At 44.8% G+C, this 20700-nt stretch overlaps 1 protein-coding gene across 2 annotated transcripts in view; it reads left to right on the forward strand.

Annotated features, from left to right (window-relative positions):
• Nucleotides 1-20700, forward strand: part of ESRP2 (epithelial splicing regulatory protein 2) — a 141361-nt gene that overhangs the window by 57120 nt on the left and 63541 nt on the right. For both annotated transcript variants that reach the window (XM_085639963.1, XM_085639964.1), the window contains exons 5-9: nucleotides 9262-9376; nucleotides 11374-11472; nucleotides 12576-12630; nucleotides 16141-16251; nucleotides 17165-17297. In XM_085639963.1, the coding sequence (XP_085496089.1) occupies nucleotides 9262-9376; nucleotides 11374-11472; nucleotides 12576-12630; nucleotides 16141-16251; nucleotides 17165-17297 (513 nt within the window). The remainder of the gene's footprint in view (nucleotides 1-9261; nucleotides 9377-11373; nucleotides 11473-12575; nucleotides 12631-16140; nucleotides 16252-17164; nucleotides 17298-20700) is intronic.

Genomic DNA, 20700 nt, shown 5'->3' on the forward strand with positions numbered 1-20700 from the left:
GACTATTAAATGCTTTTATCCCCACAACATATATGTAAACTCCCCATTACATATATATAAACTCTGGCTGCTCAGGAAGAGCCGCCAGAGTTGTTTTTTTATTTTTTATTGTAATGGCGATTGATGATCTGACGTCATTACACTAAAGTGAAAGAAAAATGAGTATATGGGTCTGTTTATTCTTTCACTGCGTCAGTGTTGGGCATATCTCAGCCCCCTGAGCACTGATTGGGGTGGGAGAGGTATCCTTGGAAGAGGTGAATATCCCCCTTCCAATGATATTCCTGTCCAGTGGATCCCTTCTTCGGGATCGGCATAGGAGAGTGATCCCCATGCAGGGATTCACCGACTAGACACCAGAGATGGGGGAGGGGGCGTGTCCCCTTAGGTTAGGTAAGGGTTTGTGCCCCCCGAACACTGAATGGATGCAGGGAGGCTGAGTCCGCTATACACCAGGGCATTAAACAAAATAAAAATGATGAAAATGCTGTTGGGGTGGTGGGGGGGAGCTGCCTATTACATGCATGGCCATGCCCCCAACCACAATGATTACCCCCGTCCTGGGGGTTGAAGGCCCACTAGACGCTAGGGCTTAATTAAAAGAATATAGAGAGGGGGGCAAAACTACCACTGCCTGGCAACAATACTTTTTTGAAAACAAAATATTGGGGTGGATCTGGTTCACCCTAGCATTATGCCCACCCTTGCCCCTAAAGCGTCTTTCTGCTCCCCTGTGGATGAAAATTCCATACCGGGGTGGCAAGCAAGAGGACATTTGATCCTTTGGGGGGGTGCTTTTTAATATTTTTATTTTACATATGGACCAAGAGTGTGGCTATATCCCAATACCGTCCCATATGCAATGGTGAATATCTTCGCATTTTGTGCTTGAAGGCTGCCACCTGGGGAAACCTAACAGAACCACACAGTTCTGAAAACTAAACACCCAGGGCAGTCCACGGTGGTGTACTTTGCGTGAATCCCTCAATTTTCTTACCCATAATGCCTTGCAAACTTCAACAAAAAGCCCATCTAGCTCACCTTTCTGTGATGAAAAATCAGTGGGGACCCACAAATGTCCTACTACTCTTGAATTCCCACAAGTCTCCCGATAGGAACGGTACCCCACTTGTGTAAGTGGCCAAGAAACCACGATGCAAATGGCCCTAAAGAGCTATGTGGAGAGATCGCCGATGGGGGTAGCTGCTGGATTTGTGGCTGTGCTCAGCCGCCGTTCATAGAAACCTACGAATCACAGAAATATTTGGAAAACTAGACAAGAGAATTCATAGTGTGCATTGCGTGGATCCCACATTTTTCTTGGCCATAATGCCCTGAAAACCTTAAACTTTACATGTCCTCACAAATTTTTCTTGCGTTTCTGTGACAAACTTCCAGAATCCTCATGAATCCACAAAATTCTTACCACGTTTGGGTCGATATAATTTAGTCACTTGTATAGTTGGGCCTAGCGCCTGTGGCAGAAACTGATCAAACAAAGGTCCATGGGAGTTGTGAGAAGTTGGCCTGGCATATGCTGTTCCTAGTTATAGGGACACCTTGCACCAGTCCAATTCGACTCTTATTGATGATGGGTTTAAGACAACCTTTAAAGAAAGCTATCCTAGTGGTAGCTGTGGAGAGCAGCCTTCAGGCTAAGTCTTGAAGGAGTGTTAAGCTTATTGTTTTACCATAATAACCTCTTGAATAACCAAATGAAAGAGTAGCCCACACAGGTATATATATATATAAAATATATGTATTTATTCTAGACAGAATCCCACAGTCGCTTTATGTGACTAGTGGCAAAGTTACACTTCAAACAAGCATTTATAAACACAATAAATAGCACAGAAATCAATGGGCCCCAGGGGGGGACCAAACCATATACTAAAATAGTGGTATAAGAACCACGACAATTCTACAGGCAATGCCTAGGGCATTCAGGATCGCTTGCCCCTTCAGAATCCACCCACAGTTATGAGGAAGGGGACCCACGGGAGACGGGTGCAGTGCAAAGAGCTGCTATCGGGATCGCAATGTTAGCCTATGGAGAATGTCGCGGTTTGAAATAAACAGATTAAAAATACTTCTAGCAGGAGTACAAAGTAAAAACTTTAGACTTAAGCTTTTGAGATGCCCACAACCCCGAGAGTACCGAGGTACCACTGTTACCTGCCCCAGGGAAGCCGGGTGCATAGGTTGTTTCTGCTGTCGGGTCGTGGGCTGATTTTCAATGGGAAAATAGTCAAAAGTTCTGCTAGCCAAAAGCGTCTATGATGCCGTGAAGATCAAAGATGTGAAGAATGTAGAGAAGAACCTGAAAGCAGAGGGGACAGAGTCTGGGTCACGGCAAAGTGACCAGGAGGCTCAAAGCAAAGAGCCCTTCGATGTCTGGTGCTTCAGGTGAGAGGTGCTGTTGCTTGGATCTGCAGCCACGGGCTCCCGGAGGCTTCAAGGAAGGCCAGCTTCCGGAGGGCGACTGTCCCACGTCGGATGAGGGTCGCTGCGGTGTTAGTGTCTGGATTGGATCCACTAAGCCTTGGCAACCGCAACCCACGAAGAATAAACAAATCAGCTACAGTGCAGACCCACGAGGTCTGGGAGAGGTCTCCTTCAAGGAGACTGTAGAGCAGGCTTGGAGCAACCAGGGGAACTCTTGTTTTCAAAGATAGACCTCCGCTAGGGCCCACAAGTCGAGAGACAAGGGACCGCGGGAGGCGGCAATTTGGAGTGCGTAAAAGGGCACCCACGGGCCACCGGAGGGGGCTAGGGCGCTGGTCTTTGGCACAATTGCTGTAGAGTGGTTGGCTCGTAAACGGGCCAAAGCACAACTTCCCCACTGGTCAGGGTTGTGTGCTATGCAAGAAGAGGCCGGGGTCTCAGGGTATTGGGGATCTTGGCACCCACGCGGTCCACGGTGCCCAAACTCGTTGAGCACACTCACTGGCCTCGGGGATGCGCTGGAAACCCACCTCAAGGGTTCTGGAAGTCGTCTAAGTTCGTGAGAGCAGCGAAGTTCCAACCAAGTCACTTGCAGTGTTTAAGGTGCCTGCCAAGCAGGGGGATAACTCCTTTATCCCAAGGGAGATTTCTTCCGTCAGCTGGGCAGCAGCTCGTCGAAGGTCGGTTCTGTAAAGTTCCAAATTAATCTGAGGCTGTGGGGCCACGTTATTCACCTTTATCCCCAAGATTAGGGGAGTGTCCAGAGTAGTGTCCACCAATGGCTGGTGAGGCGGGAAAGGGTGGCTACACCCTCTCCCCTTTGTGTGTTTCCCGCCTGGGCGAGGGGCAGGATGCCCCTGAACCGGTTCCAAGCGGTGTATGCAGAATTAGGTCTCTGCAGCTGCCTACGTGCAACTCTGAAAGGACATTTGGTGCACCCACCCTGTTCCAATCCACATTATCCTGTCTGGGGAGATGCTAGCACCTCCCTGTCACAGGAGCCCTATTGTCCAGCTGGCGAGGCTGGGGTTTTCCCCAGCAACAGCCAGCCAGGGTCGTGTAGGTGGCGGGCAGTAGCCATTTTGTGTAACTTGTGCACTTTTAAATTGGTGTCTAAATTCTACCGCTTTTCCCATATCGCCCTTCTAGCAAGGGGGAATCATACCCTCATGCCCATGGCTGGACTGGGGGTATGATTCCTACATGTTTGACACCAAACACAATATGGTTCTGTGTAGCCATTCTCAAGTTATCGCGATATCGCAATAGACTTATAATGCGGTTTAGAGTATATGGTATGGCTACACTACAAACAACCCAGTAACGATTTTACGAAGGTTGCAGAGAGGCCCTACTCAGGTAGGGGTCCCCCCTCACACATACCTCAGCACCCTGCCCTGTAGGATTACCAGGACCTGCTATAGGGGTGACCTATGAGAGTATATGTGTTGTAATGGGGTGGGATATAGGGTACCTATATCCCTGTAAGGGGTGCTAGCACCACCTTACCCAGACTACAGTATTGGTCTGGTGGTGTCAGTTTGTATGGCTGTCCCAGGGTGGCACAATAAGTGCTGCAGCCCTGGTAGGCCTACTGGGGGACCCATGCCCTGGGTACCTAGGGTACCATCTACAAGGGACTGGTAGGGCATGCCCAGCATCCAATTAGGTTTGTACCTAGAGTACTCACATCAGTTTTAGGGAGAAAGCAGATAGGCTGGGGTCCTGGGTAGCAGGATCCCAGCCAGACTAGTCAAAAGCCCCTCAAATACCAGGCAAAAAGTTGGGGGCAACCATTAGTCAGATTCCACTCTCCTACAGGAGTCCCCTCACAATTGCTCCCACTTGCCTTGGTTTGATCCATTCCTGTTGCGGGCAATAGTCCCAGCCACACAAGCGGTGCAGCGTTTCTATCTGCACAAGTGGAGTAATGCTGGGTGGTAGGACTTTTGCAGATTTCTGCAGATTAAAGAAGTGTCCATCACAGACACATGCATGATTTCAAGCAAAGTTTGAGGTTTGCAGGGCATTGTGGATAAGGAAACCCCAGGTGATCCACCTATGGCACACCACCCTGGACTCCCTTAATTGCCTAGTTATATCCGTTTACACCCCACAACTCAGCTCCCTTCCCGTGCAAGGAGAAATTTCCCTGTTGTGAATTTTGGTAGCTTCACATAGCCATGATGTGGCCCACGGTTCTTCACTGGTGTACTTTCACAGGGGCGCTCTAAACCAGCTTGTGTACCAGACTGTTGGTCTGCATAAACTTCCAAAGATATGTATGCTTGTTCACTTGGGCCCAATATACAGTTTGTTGCACTCACAAAGGGCTATGATCTGCGTTTTAGTTTCATGGGAGGAGCCCATCCTCATTCATCGGATTAAGAATGATGCATTGTTGCTGGAGAACAGACCTGCAGAGTAATGGACAACTTTTGTGAATATTCATGAACGTCCTCAAACATTTATACCCTTATGTGTCCTGTACTCTATGGACTGCAAGGTAACCTGAATGTAACGGACCATCTAACACAGTTTCATCAGTGGGTCATTAAAGCAAGTGCATGAACTTTTTATTGACCCCAAGAGGAAAACATGTAAGTTGTGCTAAATATTGAAACTTTAATTTGAGTTTCAGCAAAACAACTTTTTTTTTAAATGGCTAATATATTATACCCCCTTAATTTCAGTTAAATGGGTTTTGTTTTATTTAGTAGTTTGTAAAGCCCACACATTAGGGTGTTGTGGTGCTAAAGAAGCCAACCAGCTCATTTAAATTCTGTGGTTAAGCCTATCTTGGCCGGGCATAGCATCCACACCGGTGCCCACTTTATGAAATCACACTGTTATCACTGATTACATCACAAATGGCGTCGCATGTGAAAATATTGAGAAGCCAATTGTCTTCACAGGAAAGATTTCATTTCCACTCAACCAGCTTCTTCGTAGTGATCGCTTACGGATGAGCGCAGAACCTCTGTAAACAACTAAATGTTCTACCAATGTTTTGTTACAACTCATTGGGTTCTAAAGCACATTAACTCCATTTGTAAGACTGCATTGTTGTTTCCAGATTTACTTTCATGGAAATTTGATACCTCAAAACGGGCTGCAATGTACAGCCTGCAAACAGTGCAATCTTCGGTGACTACTGTTACAGATGGTTCCTTTGGTTAATTCCCATGTGATGCATGCCGTTTGTGTTACTGTCGTGTGAACTCATGAAGTGGTTCCTAGATTTGTAGCACTTTTTTAAATTAGACTTGTGTATAACATTGATCTGTAATTATTACAGGTAGAAACCCATAAATTATTTTAATGATAGCTTATTCTGTGATTTTTGGGGTTGTAAAACTAGCTGTTCAAAAGTTGCCTTTATTGCATGACCCACCCAGGTTCCATATGGTATGGTCTTTGGCCGTGCACTCTGGTTACAGTACATAGGGTGTGGCGTTTGTCAACTCGAATGGGCTGGAATTCAGAATTGTCGTTTGTGACAGATGTGTGCACGCCATAGACTTGTCAGTATTAAATAGAAAATGAAAGAATGTTGAAAGGGGTGTGACTAATGCAGCTTACCCCCAAATCCATGCATTTAGTTATAAAATAAAATGGGGAACTAGTGGTTCATACCAAAGCTTGACACTTCTGGACAAATATTTCACAACTTTTACAAGTTTAAGTAGTAGTAAATGGTCAGAGAGAACTCGAGCTGAGAGTTTGTGCGCGTTAAAATTAATGTTCTTTAATTTGTTCAGTGATACAGTCCATACTGTCCCTTATGAAGCTGGGAGTGATGCAAGCTTTTTTGTATAGATGATGAAATGTAAATTGGTGATGACGGTTGGGTGTACCTGTTGTCACCGTTAGCAGTGATCAGCTTTATTACCTCCTCTTTCTTCTAGAGAAGTCTCCCTGCAATCTAAATTTGTGATGCTTTTCACCAACCTAGATTTCTCTTTCCAGTATCTCGCCTACCCCTGCACCCCCCACGAGGTACACTTATTCTTGGGAGATTCTGTTTTTGTTGTATAGTCATTGTGTTGTCTTTAGTTACATTCTACTCAGTGACTTTTTGATTTATTCAGAACCGTCTTGTTTCTTGTTCTCCAGTCCCATGTTCTGAGCTCGTCTAAGACACAAATTTCTATTTTTCTGCAAACTCTGCACCTACATCTTTCAAATCGCATTTGTCACCCGGATACTCCTATCCTTCGCCTTCATCTAGTAACCTTGGCATATACTTCAAATCTTCTAACTGCCACCTCTTGCAGGTATTACTATGGACTATTACAGAGCTCGCTGGGTTGGCTTTGTTCAAAAGAATGCTAGAATTGATTGTGCAAATATTTAGTTAGAAATTCCAAGCGCAAATGTTCCGCTTATCCACCGGTGTTGCAAATTGCTGCAGACCACGTATCTCCTCTTCAGCATCTGCCTATATTTTTTTTATAGTTCTCTGCGCTAGCCATGTAGTCTGGCATTCTTCAAGTTTCTAGTATTCGAGGACTTAAATTATGTGTTTTGGTCGCAGTGTAGCGGGCAGCTGCAAGACAAGTGGAACAAGGTCTTCAGACATAGCCAGAGGTTTATGTATCCTTATTGCTATTGGATATGGAAGCGGGTGTAGACCTTGGTGTAGGGGCGTGCCTGACCATTTATCTACCAACCTTTCTTGTATTGAACAACCATCTCGCTGCGTATTTGCAAAGGTGAAAGGCTTCTAATGGGATGACTGTCCAGTCCCCCACAGCCGTTTCTGCATCGCATACTTGTCTGTGCAGGGAAAAGGGTGGCGCCCCTGTCTTCAGGACACCCTGCACTGTTTCTTAGCCGAAACTCGTCCCTGCATTTCCGGCTCTTGGCATCGCACACGGGAGGGTGGTGCCGGGTGTGGCTGCTTTAATGCAGTGTCAATTGCATTCAAATTATGTACTTTTCCCAATTACGAACATCTAGGCAGCTGCCGCTGTGCCCTTATTAGGAAGAATGGCATTTAAAAGCAAACACCGCTGCATTAACGCACACTCTGCTGCCGAAAATATTATGACATTCCCGTACATATGCGCTATTTCAACTCCATATTTCCTGGAACAGTTCTAGATTGAAATAACACGTGTATTTCGTGCAGCTTTAGGGGGAACACACAGGCACAGCACAACTCTGTTGCATATAAAAATGTAACACTGCTCTCCTGTGAGCGCTTTACTGCTGATAGAGTAACTGTTGAGCTGTCAATGTCAAACACACACGGGACCGCTGTACTGCTTTTTACACACTATACGGCACCACAAATCTACGCAGATCTAGACTGTGTGTGTGTATATATGTGTGTATATGTATGTGTGTGTATATATATATATCTGGAAAGTGGTAGTTTGTGTTTGTATGCTTGAACTATATATGTTTTATATTCTATCTACCGTTTATTATATCTCGAGCTGGCTGTAAAGCGTCCAATAATGCCTGGAGTTTTCCCGAAATTGCTCCTATTCTAGAAAGAGTTCTCAACAAGTCTCCTGAATCCATCTCCGTACAAGGTGACGAAATAAGGTTGTTTGGGGAACATGTCGTGAGGCTATATTGTCCACGTGTATTTCTGAAGGAGGTGGTTCAAACTTTAATAGAAAAGTAGTAATGGTTGGGGTTTAAATTCTCCTCGGTTTCTCTGTGGTGAAATGGTGTTGCTATTGCTTATTACTATAAATACATTTACATGGAACAGAGTAGGTTTCCAGTAGGGTTCAATTCTCTCAAAAGTTACCCTCCTCTCGTGCTAATGCGGCAAGGTCTGATTTTGATCCCTGGGATGGCCCGTAAAGCTTCATCTTCCGGTTACCCGAAGGCCCCCAGGGTCTGAGTGCAGGATGCTGTCCACGCTCTACTGCTCCCCAGCAGAGGGGGGATTGAAGATGCTGCGTCTGGGCATGGTGCATGGGTGGTTTAGTACCAGAGACCGCGTGGTGTGTCAGATAGGATTAGGAATTCAGGATCACACCTTGAAATCCAGTGTTTGTCTGAAGAAATGATTGGTTCTGCTACTGTCATCATTCTGGTCTCCCCATTTTTAATGAACATGAACACAGCGCCCTCTCTTGTTGGTAAAAGGCATTTCACAGAATTTTTAAATCATTCAACCGAGCTCCGAATCTTTTAACAATAAAGGAAAATTGGATTCCACTTAAATAAGAGGTTTTTTCCTTTACTGGGGTGGACAAAAACAACTATGATCCGCCAGTGGAGTTTGCAGAGTTTTGCCCTGCAGAGTGCCCAAAAACTCTGAAGTGAAGCAGAGCGGATTTTTTTTTTTTGCTCTCGAACGGCTCTGATGTTGAGCGAGTCTTCTAATCTCGGGCGGTTGCGGCAGGTCGCGATCACTTGCATTGAGGAATCTGCCGCTCGCGTTGAGTGAGCTGCTGCTTGGGTAGAATGTCTACTTGAGCAGCAGAAAGCAACTTCGCCCTCGGGTGCAATGTGTAGTCCGTTTGCGCTGATTTTACAGCACAGGTCAAACTTTCGGTGCTAAAAATCAGTGCGAGCAGCTAGACTTAAACTCCGCCGCTGGCACTTTGCAGAGTTGCACGGATTAAAACTCTGAGAACTCCACACAGGTTTGATGTACCCCTTTTCTTTTTTGGAGAGGTCAAGGGCGCTTTCTTTTATACATGGTTTTATTAATTTATTTTTATTTAAACCTGTCGTGTTCAGAACCAAACTTGGCACCACATATCACATCAAACTAATGATTTGTAATTCTTTTTTTACATGGTAAATGTGTTGCCTTCTGTAACAGTGGTGTTTTTTTTTGTCTAGAATGTCCAGTTGCCAGAATGCTTTTATTCATTTTTTGACCTTCGCAAGGAGTTTGAGGAATGCTGTGAAACTACGACCCCCGTGAAGGATCAAACCATCAAATCCATGGCAGAATGTATCCTTTTATACCTTGCATCATCCTGCTGGGTAGCACTGGGAAGGAACAGTGGTCTATAAGGAGTTTGTTGTTGCAACAGAAAATTAATAAACTGTTCAGATTTAGCACCTAAATCTTTGACACGCACTATAAGACTTAAATCATTTTGGTTTGGTTGTTTGTGTGAATGTTTTTACCTCTACCATTTTGCAGTCTTCCTACTGCGTCTGATTTGTTGCTTTGGCCTACCTGCACTACAGCAATGCACTCCCTTCCGAATATCTTCCTGTCTGGTTTAGAACTCTGTGGTAAGCAGACCTGTAGACCCCGCCCCCTTACAATTAATGACCTGAATAGTAAGCACGATATTCCAGGTCATGGCGTGCAAAGCTGTGGGTTCACCTTCAGATTTGGGCCTCCTTCGACAGAGTAATCCAGAGTCTGATGGAAATGTGACCTTCTCTGCCTTGAACCTCCCAGCTCTTCAAAATGCTGTTTGCCTGCCTCTAAAGTTAGGAGCCTGCAGTGGCTCGAAGTCCCAGTGCTGTTGCTCCTCCACAAAGTAGATATTCTATTGCTCTTTATATAGCAGTTTCGAGATCATTTGCGGGGTGCAATGTGTTTAATGAACAACGTATTAGGCCTGGAGTCTGAGGGACTCTGGCTCCTTGGCACCTTCCAAGTTTAGTGCCTAGGTAGTGAAAACTGAGTTTCCTATCAAAGACTAGCTATGTCCTGTTGGTGTTGTGATGGGTCAGCGCGCAGTTACTGGTTTTGTGGGACTGCTTTTCACTTCAAAACTTTATTGATGCATAGTTCGTTTTGCACCAGAGTGAAACTTGCCTCTTGCGTAACTGTAACCTTTTCAACAGTGCAGATGCTGATGGTACTTAGTTCACTCTCCTTTGTGGTGAGCTGAGTTTTAGCCGTACATTGACCATGCACACATTCTCGGTGCTTCACATTGAACTCTCCCATGTTGATTCATTGCGCATGTCTTCAGTTTATTGAAATGCTGCTTATGGCTTGTCAAAGTGAGCCATGGCAAAGTTACCATCTTTGATAGAAGCAGCATCCTCCTGCTCCCTTCAGGTACCACCCAGATTAGTTTGTTTATGCCATAACTAGTATCAGGAATTGCCAAGGTTCGTTACCACATTTTTGCACTATTGAAAAGTTAGCAGAAGAAAAGGTTGCGATCCGTTTGAATACTCCAGGGCCCTATTGGTGATTGCTGATGATGGTTACCTCGAAAGTAGTGCCATACTGCCTGGGTGTTATTGAAATTGATGTGGCTGGTGCCGACATTAGGATGCTGTGTGCCTGGCATATTGTCTTGAGGTGAAACGAAGTTTTTGGGTGAAAAACAATGTGCAGCTTGTCCTGATTCCAGCTAATTCGTTTTTCAATGTGAAATGGTGATCTTATTTATGCAAAGTGAAATGTAGGCTGCATAGCTTTGCTTCTAGCACAGGACATGTAGTTTAAAATGTTCTACCAAGTACATGTAACGATCTATACACATCCACAGTAGAAGACCACTGTCTCCTGCCAGCGCATTCATTACAGGGGACAGCCCTTAATGTATAAAATATTAGCATGGGACCCAAGATTTTGCCCACTAGCCCGTGGCCAGAGCCATGAGTATCAAGAATGCTGAATTCAAGGGCTGAATGGGCTCACCTCGTGCCCTTTTAATTCACCACCCACACTCCATCTCCATTAACTCACTCTTAGTGTTTTTTTCATCTCTCATTCTCTGGGTGAAAGTCTGAGGAAAAATACGTGCCTGTCCCCAAAAACGAGGGCTCCTACCTCTCAAATTGAGCACTTTCCAAGGAGCAATTGAATTGAGTCACTCTGACGTAGCTGCCCCTGCCCTGTTTCTGTTATGTAACATGCACTTACATTCTTGCCAACCCCGCCCCTTAACACGATGCAGTTATGCAAAGCGTTCGTATCTGGTTCAAGAATTCTTGAAGCATTTTGGCAAGTTTCCTTGACCAACTTCGAAGTTCTAGAAATTTCCAATGATGACGCAGACAACGACTTTGGTGTGTGGGAGGTCACGACCATGGTGAATACAGTTTTATCACTGATTTCGTGGCCGTATGGTAAGTGAAATCGTTTTTTCATATCTCTCCTCCTTTCAACAGCTAGATATATTTAATAACAGGAAATTACTATCTGTGTAACACTAAGATTGCAAAGCTTGTTAAACTATGATTGCTCGTTCCCCAGCCGTCAGTTTCTGGTGATTGACTATAAAACATTCTTTAGATCTCTTCTTATTTAATGCACAATCAAATGTGTTAGAAATGTTGTTTGCCTTCTACTGAAAATTCTTTGAAAATGCTTTGAATTGAATAAAGACCAGAGCAGAATGTCACTACAATGCTGGTTGCTTCCGCCCCACCCCTTTTTAAAAGAAGTCCCATAAAAAACAACCAATGATGTGAAAGTACAGTCAAGAGTCCTGGCTCAATGATTCCATCCTCCATTTTGCCTTAGATTCTCGAGTGCCCTATAGCTATCTCTTCACACTTGAATATGCAAATAGTCTCTACGTTGGTCTGTTTTCCTGGAATCTTTTGTTGGTGACTTCAGTGCTCTGGAGACGCTGCAGTGCCTATGCTGCTCCTTTACTTTTTTGAGCTGATGCCTCCTTTTTGCTTAAAGCCCTACACTGATCCCGGCCGAGGCTGTTCCAGCTTAAGTTATTGCATGAACAGGGCTCCGTTTCTCAAGCACCCTATTCTGAACATATTGATGTCCCTCGCCAACTTTGCCGTGAAGAGCCGTGCCGCTCTCCCACTCGGAATAAAATGGACTGCAGCATTTGACCCTCTTTAACAAGGGCACACAGCTTTCTATCCCTTCCTCCAGTTCATTGCATCCAGTCACTTCTCCTGAGTAGCACGCCTCTTCACTTGGTCTGAAAGGCCAAACCATCAGGTAGTGGATGCCCGAAACATAGTTTCAAGAATGGTCACCGCATTGGAGCTTGGCAGATTTCCCCCCCCCCCCCATAACTCCAATTTTGAAGATCATTTGAATTTTACTTTCTTACAAAACCACGCATTAGGTCAGAGGTCCCCCTAAAATGCCAAGCAATGTATACTCTGGGAAGAGGGGCCAGGGAGTAAAATTCCAGGCCTCTTGTGGATTGCCTTGTAAAGTGTGGCTGCTCTGATTTAAATTACTTTTTCTTTTGCAGATCATGAGTTTGTTGGTCCTGAATCAGTGAAATATAAATATGAAACTGGGCCCTGGTAAGTCACTACGACATTGAGACTTGAATCCGTGTTTACTTTAGCTGTGAAAGAACGCCGCTGACTGTAAGGGAGGGAGGTTCATGATCTCGGGATAATTCTGAGGTACAGTTTTCCCAGGCCTAGCGGTGATGGATGTGGATACTGAGTCTTCCTCCACACCCCTCTCCGGCCTTATATGGGTATTGACCTAAATGGTTTACCTTAACTCACTCGTGCTTCCCAGGAATCGACAACTGCTCATGCATGTATTTTCCTATATTGCCTTAAGTGTTTCTAGTAGATTGCTTCGGTCTTCCAGTTCATGAAGTGAATTGTCTGAAGGAAGACGTTCTCTTTACAGCTTTAGTAAATTAAATTGGTTACAAACAATGTCTTTATCTTTGTTTGCCTCTTGGTATTTTCTGTAGGGTTTTAAACGCAGTCTTTAATATGCACCCTTACACCAAATCATTCTACATTGCTGTATCGTGTAGTTTTAGCACTATGGGATGCTAAGCCAGGCATGTAAGTCGATTCCTGAGTTGTGTGGGCCCTTGGGGCCAATGGGCCCCCGTTGTATTATGTTTGATGGCGTGGCCATTTTAAATATATGTTCAATTTGGTGGCTGAACGTTCATTACAAGCCACAAAGAGCGTTTTGTGACTCTGCTTGCATCCACTTTGCACTGTCCCCCTACCATGGATATAAGGCTCCAGGTCAAACCTAGAACCAGGAAAAATATGGGGACCATTGAAATAAACAAAACGAGGAGCGGTGCAACACTGATACTTGTAAGGCTGCAAGATGTCCATTGTTACAGATGATTACAGACCGAACGCAAACTATGTTCATATCCGTATTTGTTTTTAAATAAGTAAAAAAAAAAAAATAACATTGGAATATATTTTTTGAGACTTTCAGAGCAGTCAGTAATGACTGCTAGGCTAATACACGTTGAAATAAAATACCACACAAACCGGAAGCCTAACCATGAGCCCTAGGGTACCATGAAACGGGTGTAGGGATAATTATAGGCAAACAAATCAATGTTTTTTTTTGGGGGGGGGGCGCTTTGTGTTCCAGTAACCTTACCTCTCAATGTATGGTGTGTGAAATTTTCTTGCACTCCTGTGTAAAGTCAGATTTCCCCCCCCCCCCCCCCCCCCCCCAACACAATTTAAAAACCGGAAAATTCTTTAAAAATTTGATCAGTTCCTAATTGCTTGGCTTTTTAGTGTGGTCCTGGGAAGATTACAAAGTGGTTTTTTTTATTTTTATAAACCAACATGCTGACTGTTGAGCTTCTTTGGTTTACTTGGAATTAGCAGCATAAAGTAACTAGAGTTTACACCGCTGACTGAGGGGCTTAGATTCTGCTGCTTGGACTCCTTCATGGACCCTTGATGGCTTCGCCTCGCTCCTCCGTGACTTTTCAAAGACTGTGGACTGAGACTGTTGTTTCCACTTGACCAGTGTCAATAACTAGCTGCGAGGCTTGAACGTGTCCCCGTTTAATGCAGCTGCGCTGCAGTCCTAATCCCCTCTTTACAGAGGGCTGATTAGGAGGAGCAAACACTAACTACACTCCAATGCAAACACATGACTTTTAAAGCAGAAAAAAGCCCACTTTTCCTCTAGAGTAGCTGAAGGAGTGTTTAGGGGTATGCTGGATAAGGGGATGCTCCATTGAAGTCTGTTGGTTTTCTCGCCGAGAAAAGGATGTTCAAACCGATTCCTTATTGTTCTCCCTGTCCATCTCTCCACGTGTGGACAGCTCGCCTAAGCCTCCTCTGCTGTCTGATCCCCGTGGGTAGATCACAAACATGGCAGATCTGTTTTGCATGTTTTGCTCCTTGTGTAAAGCAGAATTAAAAGGATGCTTCCTGGTTCATAAGAGGTGTTTTTGCACCATCTCAAATATAAAGAAAATAAACTGTACAATTTCTTAACCCCCTTACCCTTCTTGCTTATGAATTTGAACAAATACCCCATCTCAAGATTACCCCTTCTAAATCTAGCAAATTGGGACTGGTATATCTAGATACTTTTATAATAAAATGGAACAGATTGTTAGCCCCAACTTAGTCAAATCCTTCATTTAAATTTGTTTTCGATTTCTATATGGTTTGTCTGATGCAAATACAGTTTGCCCATTCCCTTTAACAAATGCAGCAAGCTTGGAGCAAGGGGGCGTTCACAATTTCTGCTATATGGTCTTGTCTCCTGTGTGTGTGTGTGTGTGTGTGTGTGTGTGTGTGTGTGTGTGTGTGTGTGTGTGTGTGTACACCTCTGATGTATACACCAATGCTCCGGGAAGCTTTGTAGTTCATGGTTAGCTCTATGGGTATTTTGCGGTCACCAATTCTGTAAATCGCTGCAATATTTTGCGCTTGTTGAGCACCATGTGGCTTTATATTCTATGACATAGTCGCATTTCATCAGATGGAAGAAATCCCTTCCAGATAGGGTTTCAGACTGACTTACCATCGGTGATGAAAACGGGCATCCGCGTCCCACCGGAGACCTGCCCTGCAACAGCCTTATCTGTTTTGCAGCCTCGGCTGAGCTGATGTTCGCAATTTCAAGGCCCTTTCAGGTGGTGCCTACAATAAAACCCATGCTTCCTTGAGGGAGAAACATGGGGGGGGGGGGGGGGGGGGGGCAAGATGCTGTTCTTGTCTTACAAAGTACTGTAATTAAGATGTTACTACATAATTTAGTTTTGTTAAATGTATTGACCTCGGAAGGGTACTAGTCTGGGTTGTCCTTGCCTTTTATTCACTTTGGAGGGCTGCATTTCGCACCATATGTGAGCAGGGAGCATTTAACTCGCTGAGCCTCCCTGCTGGTGGGCAAGTAACCATAGATGCTGGCTGTGATGTCCGGGGTGAGAAGCTGAGGCAGAGATGCGCTGCTCAGCAAAGATGCTGGAGCTTGGCGGTGGGGAGGGGGTTTACGGAGGCGGAGCAAAAAAGAGGTTAAGCTATTTTGAGATGAACTTTGACCTCCAAGCCTATTTTTATTTGTCCAGAAGAGCCGCACCTGTCCCTTTGAGACCGGTGCCTTTCACGAGACCGGTGCCTTTCACGAGACCGGTGCCTTTCACGAGACCGGTGCCTTTCACGAGACCGGTGCCTTTCCCTTGCTCGCACTGCGATGCAACAAACCTTCCCTCGTATAGGATAAGGGTGTTCATTACGCTGTGCCAATCTTTTGTGGCCTGCAGTTTGTAATTGCCGTCCCCATCTTTGCTTCAATGCCAATGGTTAGGAGATGTGGGGGTTCCCGAGTATTATTTTTGTTTTTCACTGCAGACCGGAAACTAGACAACGATTGGTGTAGACTATGGAGGTGACTCTTGATGAGAACCGTTGTAAAGCTCAAAGCCAGTATCAAACGGAGTGCGCATGCGCTACGGAGCAAAGCAACTTGTAAAGTCATTGTATTGGCGCGTCACAGGTTTGTTTTAAACGTTTTTGAACTATCCAAGCAGTGATTGATTGAACTCTTTGTTTGCACTCCTACAGTAGTAAATCTGAAGTGGTGGACGGTGAAACGGTCATACGAGCGCGAGGGTTACCGTGGCAGTCATCGGACCAGGATATCGCACGCTTCTTTAAAGGCCTCAACATTGCCAAGTAAGACCACCGATGGCCAGATCGACTCCCTCGCCTCCATTTAGCTGATATGGTAGTAGCCTGTATTTAGCATAACTCTGAATGCGGGTGCCTTTCTTGGCTCTGACAGGAACATTTTGTTAAGGTGTACAGCACATTAGCCAAAAACTAACTTTAACTTTAATGTCTCAAAACACCTGTTCAGGCAGCCCGAAAGCCTTGATGTAGATTGAACAGGGGACTTCTGAAGAACGCACTCCATCTTGGACACTGAATTGCACATGTGATATGAAAGGATGGGTAGCAAGAATCGGCCGTACCTTTAAACACGGGACCTGATATTATCTGTACTTGGAGTTTACTGTGTGGAGGGCTGTTAATGGTGCTGTTAATGGTTCTCCCCCTCCCTTTTAGATGGCAGTCTTTACTACTTGAAGACCTGACTGTTTCCGAAATAGTGGGTGCCCACAGTGATGTTTTTATTCTCGGTTTTTAATCCCCTTTAGTCACTTTACTGCACTTGGCGCTAGGATACCAGTCTGGTCACAGTGCACTCGATAAATAATATATATAAATAACAAATGTTGCGCAGGGCTTCCATAGGACAGTTTGGCATTCCTCAGTGCCCTTGTTTAGGCAGTGACTCCTGAAAATCATGAAATACTGGTGGAAAATGTATGCCAGAATGAGCGGCCTCTTTGACCTAATGCATACAGTGCACAACTTCCCTGACCGTGTCCATTCTGTACTGGTTCCGTGGGAGCCTTCCTTGCTGTATATTCAGTACAATACTGCCACTCCCGGGCTCAAAACCCCTACTTTGCCATTTTGAAATATGCTGTGTAAGTTAACTTTTCTAGAGTTGATCAAGCTTGTAGAGCCATTGCTTGTTCAGAATGGAAAAACTAACCTTTTTGTTGACATTGCGTGGCAGAGGTGGTGTGGCGTTGTGTTTGAATGCTCAGGGAAGGAGGAACGGCGAAGCTCTTGTGCGATTCGTCAACGCAGAACAGAGAAACCTGGCCCTGGAGAGAAACAAGCATCACATGGGGAGCAGATACATTGAGGTACGTTGGCGGCGCCTCAGTCAGCCGGGCAGGAGTGGAAGTGCAAGAGTGCCTGCATTTGCGGAGAGCAATGGAGGTGTGCTTGGGTTTGAGGAGGATGGAGGGAGGTGTTTTGGTTTGGGGGTGGCTTTGGTTAGAGGAAGGCGGGGGTGTTTGTAGAGTAATTGGGGCTACAACTATGCTTGGGCAATCAGTTGAAATGCTAATAATGGATTGAAGAGTGCAGTGATGTACCCAAACATGTTGGGTGCTGTTTCCTTCATTTAAGTATCAAACCAGACATCTTCTACTACAGCTCTTACATTTCAAAGCCATAAGTGTATTCAGAGTTTCTCCTGGATGTTGATTAATGCTTTTTTAAAAAATTTTCTTTCATCCAGAAGAGTTTGTCTAATGGCAAACGGCGATATGTGTTTTTAAAACTGGAATAATCTGTTTTGTAGAATTTAATCGTATGATGTAACATGCGGACAATTTAAAATTCTCTTGCCTGTTTGTGCCAATACTTTCATAAGCAACAGTTTTGAGTATAGGTTCGAGGGGGCAAGACAAAAGCCAGATATTCTGGATATTTGCATAAGGAAAATGTTTATATGGAGATTATCCGAAGAAGTTGGCATGAGTCTGGGCTACCTGTGTTCTAAATGCATATCTTTATGGAAGATGTCTCTTTGAAAACTTGAAGTCCGCATATTATGCAATGCTGTAAAGCTCGGTGAAAGCAAACCCAATGTTTGCTTTTTGAGCCAAGAGTACAAACGCAGAGATATCAAGAGCCATTGAATTTTAGGGGAAAATGTTCTGCATCACTCCTTGCAATTCAGTTATGCATTTGCGTTCTGGGGTACACAACAATCAAATACACTTTGGTTTCATGGTTGTGCTTCATTTTGTTAGCATGACCTATGTCCGCATATATGATACTTGTTATACATGATACATGATCATCTAGAAGTCTTGGCATACACCCTGGACTCCTGTGTTTTCACGCTGTCACTGGTTTCAGTGAGCATGTGGACCAGAAATGCTAGATGTAGGCACTTCAAGAGACGCTGGTAACCAGCAGTGCCTGAGCTGCGCATGGTGATACTGAAAGTAGACTTACCGTTCATCCATTTCATCCTGCATTCTTGCTGGTGCCTGTGCTATGTAGCTTGTTTAGCAAAATATCCATTGGAGATGTAGTGAGGAAGCTGGTGGTTCTTGAGGCCTGCTTCGACGGTCACCAGTGAAATAACTGCTCGTGCGAAGGGAAAATGCATTTCAGGTGAGAGATGCGAGGGGGGCAACAAACGTGAAACTGCAGTGTGGGTGCTAAGGAGAGGACGTTTTTGAAGCGGAGGGTTCAATTTAAGGGATGGTTGGTAATTTGATCATTTTAAAAAGGCTAATTAATTACTGAGAAACTGGCAGCCTACTTGAGGAGAAGGTGTGAGTGATGGTAGTGTGGCATATGGAGTACTTGGAATTGGGTAGCAGTGGTCGTGGTGTTCAAAGTGATTGGAGACATATGACTGTCAAAGTTAATGTTTGTTTCTGGCTAAGATGGGGGAAGGATGGTCACAGCTCAAAGATATGTGGCAGGGGATGTTTTCATAATTTCTAGATGGAAAAGTATTCTAATGTTTTGGTGAAGCACTGCATAAGACTAGACAATCCTATCTGGTGAGGCAAGGCAAAGAGGATACCTGGCTTTTTATTTTGGTCACACGGTGCATTGGGCTTGGACACTCCTGCACATGCCCCCGCAACACAACGAAGATGGAGGGAATGCTGAATATTGTCAAACATTCACCCCCCCCCCCCAGTCACCGATCTGGGTTAAATCCATAGTCTTTTATTTTTTTTGTTTTTGCTGTCCATGCCATTCGTTTGAATCCAGCCATATGCAAGTCCGTCTTGACCCTGCTCCCCATGCGAACAGTCCAGCCTGAACTGCAAAGCCAGGTCCTCCCTGCACCGGAAACAAGCATCCTGGAACTGGTTTCAGGTTATCACCCCTTTCATTATCCAGGCTAGCTTCAATCCAGTAGCAAGTGAGTACAGGACCCACGTCTGAGCATACCCTTCCCACGTCTGCGCATACCCTAAGACAACTATAGTAACACAAAGTAGGAAAGGTATGCCCAGATGTGGGTACTGTGCCCACTATGCCACCGGATTCAAACTAACTTGGCTGAACAAGAGTGATACCCCGAAACTGGTCCCAGAATGCTTGTTTATGGTCCAACAATAAGAAGCAATATCTTAATGGTAGAGAGGGTCCCCTGGGTAGGCCATAATAGGAAAAAAATACAAGGGGACTGTGTGATTGTATCATTTGAGGACCCTCGGTCAGTAGGACATATCTGTTCGGGAGTCCCAAGGAATAATGGTTCACTGATTGTAGCAAGACCCCTGGCTTATTTTTATCCACCAATGGAACACCAAGATAATGCATGGAGCTGGTTAAGGGACTCCAATCCAGATAGGGGTGGAATTGGGTGTGAATTTTTCGGGAACACATATCCTAAAAGATGGGGAAGGGAGGGGGATGATGGCTGGACTTTAATACAACGTAGGGCAGGGAGGCCCCAACATGCCAACTCTCAGTATCACAGAGAATGGATGGGCCCACAGTACACTCAACCTTTAATTTCTTGTTACAATAGGTTTAGTGGACTGGAGGGCATTGATTGACTCCAAGTACATGGGGAAGGACACAAATCCACACTCTGTACATTTGTTTTACCCGTAAATTCACCCGTGGCTTTAATAAGTCCCCTTAGGACGCCTGATTATTCAAATGGTTCATTTCAATTACTATCAACTGGTATACAGGGGGGAAACACTATATCTAAAAAAAAACCATTGGAAGCTCCTGAATCCACACTCAAAGTGGAACAAACAAAGCATCAAGAGGCAAACGATCTTAATAGCAATAGATCAGACATACCGAGAAGATTAGGTAAATCTTCATCGGCTGCTAGCTGCAGCTCAAATCAAGGCCCTTCTATGGCCAGGATTGTTTCATGGAACGTTGCAGGAGTGGGTTCAAAAACAAGTGACCCCGAATGGAACCTTTATATAAACTCCTTTGAAATATGCGTTCTACAAGAAACATGGGCTACGACAGCTAGGCATAGGGTTGGATATAGAACGTATCAGTTGGAAGCAGTTCCATCAGTAAGAGGGCGTCCATCAGGAGGGCTAATAATATGGGTTAGTGTGTCCATTAATATAGCCATACAGCAATTAAGAACCGATTCCTTAGATATACTCGGTCTAAAAATGGTTACCATTGATAATCGGATGATCCATCTTTTTAATATATATAATCGACCATGCCCATCATATAAGGAGTCACCATGTATTGACAAATTAGAATCAATACTGGATAGGTTGGACCCGGAAGCAAGCACGA

Source organism: Triturus cristatus, chromosome 12 (assembly GCF_964204655.1).
Source record: "Triturus cristatus chromosome 12, aTriCri1.1, whole genome shotgun sequence".
Classification (NCBI taxonomy): Eukaryota; Metazoa; Chordata; class Amphibia; order Caudata; family Salamandridae; genus Triturus; species Triturus cristatus.